The sequence below is a fragment of the Ambystoma mexicanum genome, chromosome 13 (assembly GCF_040938575.1).
Source record: "Ambystoma mexicanum isolate Mex_15411 chromosome 13, UKY_AmexF1_1, whole genome shotgun sequence".
In the NCBI taxonomy this organism is placed as follows: Eukaryota; Metazoa; Chordata; class Amphibia; order Caudata; family Ambystomatidae; genus Ambystoma; species Ambystoma mexicanum.
In genome coordinates, this window is record NC_090938.1 from 124069297 (window position 1) to 124079952 (window position 10656).

The 10656-nt window shown below is 47.8% G+C and overlaps 1 protein-coding gene across 3 annotated transcripts in view; it reads left to right on the forward strand.

The window, feature by feature from the left end:
* Nucleotides 1-7588, forward strand: part of FGD2 (FYVE, RhoGEF and PH domain containing 2) — a 414855-nt gene extending 407267 nt beyond the window's left edge. For 2 of the 3 annotated variants that reach the window (XM_069633424.1, XM_069633422.1), the window contains exons 12-15: nt 910-1041; nt 1714-1860; nt 4912-5055; nt 6995-7355. In XM_069633424.1, coding sequence (XP_069489525.1) covers nt 910-1041; nt 1714-1860; nt 4912-5055; nt 6995-7222 — 651 coding nt within the window. In that variant the 3' untranslated portion in view covers nt 7223-7355. Of the gene's footprint in view, nt 1-909; nt 1042-1713; nt 1861-4911; nt 5056-6994 lie in introns of all 3 variants that reach the window. The other variant, XM_069633421.1, reaches the window with a different exon arrangement.
* Nucleotides 7589-10656: the final 3068 nt, after the last annotated feature.

Sequence of the window (10656 nt, forward strand, 5' to 3'; positions counted from 1 at the left end):
GGGAACTGAACTATGTTTCCCTAAAATCTCTGAACGAGAGGGTGGGAATCCGGCGTTAAGAAAAGGGAGACACTATTCATTTTTAAGAAATTAAGTCCACACATATAATACCTGTGTAGGGGGTGTGAGGCGGTTGTAAAAAAATTTGTACTGTGGGAATTAAATTCGCCAATTCCAGTATCTGTGATGCGGTACAGAATGCTGAAGTAAGGAAAGGGAAAGGTTTAATTTATAGGAATTGACTCCAAGTATTGAATCGAATAAAACGTCTTCACTCCATATACCTCTGGATGAGAGCTTGTGAGTCTTGCATAAAGGAAAAAGAAATACGATTGCATATTGGGTATTCACATTCCCGCCTCTGAGGGAAAGGCTGGCTGGCTGCAGCGAATTCATTGAAAATTAATGTTGATTGCATTGTGGCAAAGGAAGTCGATACTTCTGAACATCTCTGAGGGAGAGGGAGAGATATCCTGATCACTCGAGAGATGACTGAGGCCGGACCATTTCATGAGAATCTAGCAACTGCAGACAAACAGCAGGTCATCTTAAGAGTCTAAGATCATTTGACCACAAGAATTTAAATGAAATATTTAGAATATACGCCTGGTCTAATGTCCTAATGTATTGACTTGTCACAGTGGTCAATGTACCCTCGACTTGGGCAACCCCTCCAACACAGAACCTCCCATGATTAACTGTCCCCTGCGAGGCAAATTCCCGGACTGACACGCAAGACCAACAGCCCCTTCACCCTCTGCCCATCTCTGATAAGTCCTCTTACCGAATGGTCGCACTTTTCGATGGGGCCCAAATGTGGTTTCACAGTGACTTCTGTGGAAAAAGCTAGGGGTGCAAGCCTCAGAAATCCCCCATGACATTAAATGTATCCCATTTGATTTGTCACAGAGTAAACTGGAGGAGTTGGGGTGGCGCGCACCCCAGTGGATCCGGGATAACTTGGTGACGATGTGCATGCGCTGCAAAGAGCCCTTTCACGTCATCACGCGCCGGCGGCACCACTGCAGGGCCTGCGGCTATGTGAGTACCTGGGGACCACCCCCTCTGAAACAATACCTAATTGTTCTTTATTTCATGTTGACTTTGAATACCTGATGACTTCCCCGTGTCCAGTGCACCATGACACAGTCACAGAGCATGTCTGGGAGTCTGCGTTATATTGAGCAACTCGAGAGTCAACACTAGCCCAAAAGGGCTTAAACCACTATGTCACAGCCAGCAGACAAGGGCTTAACAGTCTGACATAAGGGAATCCAACTGCTCAACTATCCTGACATATTCTTTCTTGAACACTTTTCTTTTGCATACATTGTTATCCCACTCCGTTTGTATTTAGATGTAAGAATTGGCAATAGGTTTATTAGTATAGGCTCTTTTATATTGACAGAGACTCCACTAGGACTGCGTTATTTATTATTTGATGGTTGTAGCTTGCTCCCATCCTTAGATTTAGGTTTAAATAAGTGTTCAACCAACCCATTGAAGTTCAATAAACACTCTTGAACTGTGATCAGTTGTGTCCATCTTCACTGTTTGATACCATGCCTTCCTTACAGGGGTTACCAACATTTTGCACTGTAGGGACCAGCCTTCTTGCCATGCAGCTGTTACTGGCAGCTTGCGCTGCAGCGCTCACCAAAGTCTTGAAAAGACAGGTTCTTCACATTCCCTTCCCTTATGCCATGTGCGCAGGTGGTGTGTGCCAAGTGCTCGGATTATAAGGCAGTGCTGCAGTACGACCAGAAGCGACTGAACCGAGTGTGTATGGAGTGCTTCACCTTCCTGAATGGAGAATTGATCAGCCATGATCAAGACGAGAGGAAGAGAGGGATCCTGGAGGTAAGACCTTTCTCACGGAGTACTGGGGTAAGCCAGATGGAGGAGACAGACCAATAGGTACCATTTGTAAAGTTTTTATTTCAATATAATAATGAAAATGCCTAACTTTCCCTATTCTAAGGATTTCCCTACCTAACACAACTAAACTAGGGTGCGCGTCGCCAGGATGAAAGTCCAAATGAAAAGTCTGTCCTCTGTCTGAAACTAGTCGAAACTGACCCTACCACTATTATAACAAACAAAGATACCAAGAGAATGACTCCCTTCTCCTAGATGGCTTTTCAGTGCTCCTCAGTATGAGATCCTTAAATAGTCTTTTGCTATTTCTCGCAATAATCTTCTCAGTTCTTTCAAGGGGTTCTCCCAGGCCCTTCTGCCCTGTTTCCTTGGATTCTTCATACCCCTTTCTGGGCTTTCTCCTGAGATTGTCTCAACTCTGAGTATCCGTTCCAAATCACAATCTTTCTTCCTCTTTTATTATTCACACACAGGTCTTTGGACCAACCCTCCTTCTTTTGGCTGCTTTCTCCTCACTGAAATATTCAGATAACGTCTCTATTGGACTCTTGTTCCTTTTAGGGTTTTGCCATTCACTGGGATGGGAATAATGAGTCCCTGCCATGAGTTTCATCCTTCTGGTAATCTCGTCTTTCACTGGGACGAGTTTGATGTCTTCCCTAATGTGCCTCACTCTTCTGGCCATCTGCCATTCACTGGGACGAATATGATGAGTTCTCCAATAATTCTCACACTTTAGATATTTTTACCCCTCCGTGGGAGGAGTATGAGGCACCCTTGATTGCTTCTCCCCTTTTGGTGGTTACACACCTCACTGGGATGAGGGGGCTTTTTCCAATCGTTAGATTAGGTTTGCTTATAGAATATGATATCTCCGTCCTTTTTTAAATATACGCCTGTGATCCGGGTCTCCCGCTCTCCCCCTTGCCTGCTGTGTAAGGGGTCTGTGTCACCAGTTCGGCATTCTCGCTTTCATCTTTCTCCTCCTTTAGAGCTGTTCTCTGGCATTCTCGGACCACTCTTCTGACATGCTTCTGTGTCTAAAGATAATATTGGCCATGGAAGGGTTCTTCACCTGTTTCCCTTCCAGGCCACCACCTTCCTGCTTGGTTTTTCTACGCAGGTTCTCCTATGGTAGACAGACCTCTGCAGGTCCATCCTTGGCGTCACGCTTCTCTGTCACGCCAAGGTGAGGGCTCTTCTCCGGCCCTGGTCGCACCTCTCTCCTGGGACATTGCCAAGCTTCCTCCAGTCTTTCTGGTGTGCCGCACACTGCTGGCACTTCTCCTCAGGAGCTGTTCCTTGACATGTGGAACAGCATCTTCCCATGTTTCCCAGCCTCCTCGATCCGTCCAGTTTGAATTATCTTGGTCTCACGTCCGCGTTCTCCTGGCCCTCTTCTTTTTATGACACAGTGCTGGGGCTTCCCCAGCGTCTCAGGAAAGTCCTTCCTTTGTGTTTGGCCCGTGTTCATCATAACTCCACTTGGCTTTTTTGTCTCAGTGTTTGTCAGATAAGCATTTTTTATGACTCCTGTATTCTTACTCTTCATAGTTCTAACAGATACTTTTCCTCTGTCATTATATCACAGTCACTTATGTAAGAGGAGTATAGAGGGTTGTGAAATAATGATGTTATATTGGGTTTTGGAGGATAATGGGAATGGAGTACCTCAACGGAAAGGGAGTCCTTATCCCCAAGAGAGGAGCCTCTCCTTGAGAGGACCCAATCACTGCCACCCTTTGTGGAGAATGCTGTATAGCAGGCTCACCTCCCTAGCCTCACAGGAAGGGGCTCCCCCTTGGGGAAAGTGACTGAATCCCTCAATTCATCACAGTGCTATGATATGATATGATTGGTTATTTATAACGCGCTTAATACCCAGAGGTTTCTAAGCGCCGACCCGGGGATCGAACCTGTGCTGCTGCGCGTCATCTTGCTTCCAAGGTGAGCACGTTGCCGCTGAGCTATCCTCCCAAGACGCTCACTCACTTCATTGACTCTGCTCAAGCAGTGCTGATATTCACTCCAGAAACTGTCCCTTCCGATCACGTCATGCCTTGTCTATATCCCTAGCATTTCTTTCTTCCTCTCCCTCCTTTTGCTCTCCTATCCCTCCTCGCATCCTTCTCTCTATCACTGCTTCTTTCTTCACCCTCCGATTCTCTGAGAAAATGACTAAATTCTTGCACTTAGCATAATAGTGTTCGATCTGCACAGAGCCCAAGAAGGGGAGGAAATAAAAAAGCATATACAGGAAATCCAGATGCAGAGAGCCAATCCATTCTGACCAGGCCCAAGGAGGTACCTTCAAGTAACTCAGGGATATGTTGGTATTATTGGGGCAAGTGAGGGTGCTGTAGGCTTATTGGTACCACCTGCAAGCCATTTCCTTATACATGGTGACTAGATCATGCATATGAAGGTGTTTCAGGGACATCCAGGCATGCACTTAGTATATGATGGCAGTATATGGGCATAGGGAGTTATACCTTAGCTCATGCGCTGTTCACTAGACCACTCCTTTGACACCAGCTGAGCTTTCTCTGACGTAAGGACATGGGAAGAGGATGCTTCAGGGAAGGATGAGGAGGAGACAGCGTGCTTACTCACTACTCTCTTTCCTGTGTTTAGCTCATTCTTCCTTGCTTCTTTTCTCTCGTCCTCTCTCTCTTCACCCTAGCATTCCCGCTCCCATTTTGCCAGTCTTTCACTTCACTCTTTCTATCTATCTATCCCCCCCCCAACCCTCTTCCGGCCTCTATTGCTCGCTCTCTTTTTGTGTCTCTTTTCTCTCGCACTCTGTGCCTTTACCTTTCTCTATCTGATGTTCTCCATTTTGAAGTCCCACTCCTCTCTCTGCTTCTCTTTTCCCGTCCTGTCTTCCCCTCGGCCCCACTTCTTGTCTCCTTTCTGTCTGCCTCCTTGCCCTCTGTTCCCTCCACCTTCCTTTTGGATTGTAATAATGCCCTGATCATGCCTGAAATGCTCAGAAGTATCCTAGTGATGTCACTTCCTGCTTCCCCTCTGCAGAAGGAGTCGGCGGAGGTGTCTAAGAGGAGCCTGGTGTGCAGCTTCCTGCATTTACTGGACAAAAGTGGGAAGGCCGGCCTCCGGAGCTGGTGTGTGATTCCACAAGACGATCCCCTCGTCCTCTACATGTTTGCAGCACCCCAGGTAAAACACATTTTCATTTATTCTGTAGCTAAAACATGTATTGATAGCCTGTTTAGTTGTGTGGCTATGTCGTCTGCACCACACTTCCAACAGTACTTACTCACTGAACACAATTCACATGCTACAAAAACGTTCTCCCCGTTTTCCTATATCCATCTTAATGCACCCTCTCCGAATCTTAAAACAAGGGTTGGCAACCTGTAGTTCTCAGAAGCGTTCAACTGCGACTCCCATGATCCCTCACTGTTAGCTATGCTGGCTAGAGCTGATGAAAGTTGTAGTCCAAAACATCTGTACAGCCAGAGGTTGCAGACCCCTGCACAATCCATGCTCATATATTTGCAGTTTTGTGACAATGGATTCCATAGGTATTTAGCGACATGTCCCCATTTCCGTCAATGTTGTTTCGAAACAGAGCGCCATACACATTTCTACCATGCTTCAAGCCAGTTACCACTGGCACAAATATACACGCCAACATATATATATATATATTTATATATATACACAAAAATCAAGGGCAGAATTGGTAGTTTATTAGAAGAAAGGGCTCTGTGGGCCAATTGAAAGGCTCCACCCATCTCCACAGTCCAGTCATTTTCTGTTTAATGTCCTCCATAATATCTCATATTTAATGGGTGTTTGCAGTGTGTGGATAAGTGTACGAATGGCTGGACTGTGGAGATGGACGGCGCCTCTACGTTGGGCCTAGACTTGTGTATATGTGTAGGAGTGTCTATATATATGTATATATATACATATATACTGCAGGACTTCATCTGGCAGGCCCCATCCTCACTCTGACGCCTTTTACTTACGACAGCCATTGCCCACTAAGTGGCCTTCCCGCCTTCTCTTGCCCCTGGATGCCTCCTGTTAGACCCATTCTTTCTTGCTTGCCCCCACCATCTCTTGCCTTAGCTGCCCTGCCTTCACCAAAGACATACCCATTATACCCGCATTCCAGTGGGCATCGCCTTTCCCTCTGCGGCCCTAATTTTATTCCCTTTTTTCTTTTAATGTGGGATGCTCTCTTTTTTTTTTGTTTGGCTCGCTTCCCGTTTCTCCGTGTTGTCTTGCTTCCAAGGCGAGCACATTGACCCTGAGCTATCCTCCTGAGACATGTGCCAGAGAACTAAGACTGTGCCCCTATTCACAGACAGGTCTTCTCTGCTCGGGATTAGGCGCCACGAGCTAGGGGGTGTCCTCATAGCAACAGGTCCCAAAACAGGCCGTTTCCCAGGATGATTTCATTTTGATCCCCCCGTGCAATGTGTATTTAAGCATACCTTCGTGTCTAGACATTGTTATGTTGTGCTGCTGCAGCTCACTGGTCTCCTAATCCCAAGTGGGTACACACCGCTGTGTCACAGTTTCTCTTGCTTCATTGTAAGATGGCCAGATCCGTGTTCATTATCATGACTTTCTCTATATGCATTTCATGACCCGCTGTGTAAAAAGGGGGCTACAGTCGGTCAGAGTTGGCGCTGTAGAATGTGGTTCACATTGTTTTTTCTGCCAATAAACAACTTCACAAGTTGGTGCTGCTATTGTTCATTCATGCCCAGAAGCTTGAATGAAAGATGCTCGTGTACCTTCAAGAACTCCCTTTTCGCTTTCCAAGCAGGAGCCTCTGCCCTTTCAACTGAGCTATGCCAATGAAAACATGGCCAGCGAGCCGCGGGCATCGGAGCATTCATAAGTGGCGCACCATGCAATGTGCCGGATTACCTGGAACTCGCCCCCCTCTAGCCCTGGGGTCTGCAACCTGTGGCTCTCCAGATGTTTTGGACTACAACCCCCATGACCCCTCATCATAGACTGTGCTCTCTCGTGGTCTTCCTTCTCCGCCCACACTATCCAGCTCCCTCTCTTGGTCCCATTTCCACCTTTCCTCTGTCCTTCTCTGATGCATTCTCTCTCTCTCTCCATCCCACAGGATGTGAAGGCACATACATCCATCCCCCTGCTGGGGTATGAGGTGAAGGATGTCCAAGCTGCAGACCCGCGCCATCTCTTCCAGCTTGCCCAGTCCAGCCAGCTGTACACCTTTCAAGCAGAGTCGCAGGAGAGGAAACAACGCTGGCTCAGCATCCTCTCTCTGGTGGTGAGTGGAGATGGTTCCATAGCTGGGGATGACGATGACTCGCTGGACGAGATTGACTAGCACCAAGAACATCTCTGCGCTGACCATCAGTCAACATTCCCATCCACCCTCCATCAAGTGTACTTCTTGCACTGGTTCTTGAAATTCGCACGGGCCATCATAGCTGAGCTCAAATCTTGCTCGTCAGTCATGGGGCCGCAGACAACCTCCTGTGACTCCTAAGGACCACTGTTAAGAGATGAGGGATGGATATGAGGGAGCGCATTGTGAAAGGTGCAGTGATCAATTGGACAACAGTATGGGTAATTCGGCTTTCCCCTGAGTGTGTAGCTGTGCTGCCCTTGTTGCTGAATATGGCCCTTCTAGCCACTGAAACTCTTCTGCAGTCCCTCAGAACAAAAATAAATGCATCCATGTTGTACTGTCTCATGTAGTGCTTATTCTTTCTGGCAACTGTACCATGCTGGCCCTGGGAGCAACACATTCTATCTATGCTTGATAGTTTCCAAGCTCATTTCAGCCTCTCCAAGGCAAACACCATCTCCATGAAGAAGTGGGGGTAAAACAGGCAGCCCAAACTTGGTGTAACCCCCAGTCGGGGGATAAAAGAAAGGATCCCCGGCACGTGAAGCCGTGCGGGGGATCCCGCAATGTAAAAAAGGGAGAATCGGGTCCCCAACGCTAGCCGCACTGGGGATCCCGGAAATGAAAAAATACAATCAGATACCCGGCGCGAGAGCCGCGTCGGGGATCAGGAAGTAAAAAGATATATATTAGTGTAAGGGACCCTTGTGCGCGTGCACTCAAGGCTCCCTTTACTCAGAAAAGAAAAAATACTGTTGCCAGCACGAACGGAATACCTGGGACAACGGAAAAAGCCTGCAAGATGGTTGAGGGCGCTCCGGGTAGCGCCTGCAGCCACCACTGCCATGGCCCTGTAAGCGCTCCCCAGATAGGCAGGGGAGGGCCCTAATCACTGCTGCCCCCCAGGTGTCCTCATTCCTGGGTACAGTTAATTACTGGCGCTCCCCATAGCAGGGGAGCATCCAATGTGTGTTTAGCCCTTCCGGCCCTTGATATAAGTGAAGGGGCCACGCCCTGTCAGGTGGCCCACCTGGACTGCCTGGGCCACCCCTTGCAGACGTGGCCGAGGGTGAAGAGTGCTGTGGGGGGCTCCCCACGCTGTCTCTGATTGCTGGGCTGCATCTGACATACACAGCCCATCCCATATAAAGGCTTTGGGGCCCCCACACACTGTTGCTGCTGCATACCACCCACTGCCAGAAGAGTCACCATCAAAGAGCGCATGAAGAAGGAAGAGCAAGAGAGCAGCAAGGACCCTGAGACAGCCCTGGCCAGGTTATCTTGCAAGTAAGGTCTTTTTAAATCGTTTTTTAATACAGTGCACTGTATGGACTTCGTAAATATTTTTAAAGACATTTTATATTTTTAAAGGACTCTTTTTATATTGTTTGTGTTCTATTAGTAAGGCAGCTGCTTAGGAGTAATTTAATTTGTATATGGTGTCTTGTGCTCTGCCCCTTTTGGTGGGCAAATCCCGACTGATGTACTAGAACAGTACATAAGAAAGCTTTAAACAACTAAAAAGTTGGGCCCTCTTCCTTCGCCTTCCTGCGCTGCAAAATAAATCTTGGTGTCATCTTTGACTCCACTCTCTCTTTCTCTCCTCAGATCTCAGATGTCGCCAAGAAGTCCCACTACCAGCTGCACCTCCTCAAAGGGACTCTTCCCTTTCTCACTTTCCACCAGAAGCTCACTGGGCCTCATTACGACCCAGGCGCTAAGTGGTTAACGGCGCCGTAAAAGGCTGCGGCGCCGTTAACCACTTAGCGCCTAATTACGAGGTCCCTTTGCGGGATCCGACCTTAACGGCTGGTCTAGACCAGCCGTTACAGTAGGGACCCGCAAAGGGACCTTCGCAGTAAGTATGGTACCGCAATTTGTGGTACCGTACCTAGCGCCTTCGCCATTCCCATTATTCCCTATGGGGCAAAAATGGGAATGGGGAAGGGCCATGGGGAAATGGGGAAATACCGCCCCACCAACCTTGAAATTGGGCGGTATTTCCCCATTTCACCATGGAGGACACGTCACGATACCGGCACCAACCATGGTGCTAATAGCGCCATGGTTTAGCCCCGGTATTGTAATGAGGGCCACTGTCTCCCGAGCCCTGGTTCTCTCTAGGCTGGACTACTGCAACAACCTCTTTCTCATTCTGCCTTCCTCTTCTCTCAGTCATCTGCAACTAATACAGAACAGGACTGCAAGACTTATCCTTGGCCTCAAGCCCAGGGACCGTATCTCTCAGCCCTGAACTCTGACCACTGGCTCCCGGAGGCTGCAAGGGGCCGGAACGCGCACTACATCCAACGCTCTCTTCCAAAATGCCTTCCTTCTCGAGCCCTTCGCTCAGCTACCTCCAACTCTCTAAGGGTTTAACGCTTCTCCCGGCAGAGAGTTGGGGGTAGATCTCTCTCCTCTGTAGGTGCCTCCCTCTGCAATGGCATCCCTGCCCCTCTCAAACTTGAGCTGGACCACGTTAAGTTCCGGAAGCAGCTCCAAACTTTTCTCTTCTCCTCTGCTTTCTCTCTCTCCCTCCCCTGCCGACCTACCTGACCTACCTGTCTGCTGTACTGACTGGTTGCTTGGCTACCCTCAGAGTCTCATTGGGTACCAGGCTCTTTCTTGATCAGTCACCCTTGCACTGCCTCCAGGCCTACCACGCACTTAGGGGCTGTAACTGTAGCCCTACAGTCCCTTGTTCTCCTTGCTTTACCGAGAGCTGCACTTACTCAGAGCATTGCTGCCCTGTTTTCCACTCCACTCTCCCTTGCTCTCCTCCCCTTTCCCCTTGCACTTCTCGTTCTCGCACTTGCACGATCTGAAAGACACAGGCCTAGTAAGATCGTTGGTCTTGTCCTCCCTCTATCTTCCCTCCCTTGGCTAGTCGCATCTAGAAACACTTGTGTATAGGCGCGTTATAAATGACGTATCATATCATATCATACATACACATAAACACAATCATTTAATTAACATAATTAATAGCACAAGAATTCAATTCTTAAATATTGTTTTTTTTATTAACACTCACTAAAAGATTATTTCATTACATTCCCAAACCACCTTAAAAAGTACATTTCCTAAAGTACACCCCCTAAAAATGTGGTACCAGAATGACAATACAGATAAATACCTTACATCAAGCACATGGTCCATAAAATATTCGACATGTTTATTCGCCACTGCCAGACAAAAAATAAATATATGCTTAAACGTCTCAATTTCCCTCATACACAATCGGCATGTATAATTTGCACCCAGGCCCCTGATCAAAGAATTTCCTTGCTGTGAATGAAGTCGAGTCTGTTCCTTAATATGGTTCTCATTATTCTTGCGTCCGGGCATTGCATCAAGTAGCCAGGTAAAACGCCTCTGTTTTGTTTTCATCCAGAGCTCCGTATAAAGTT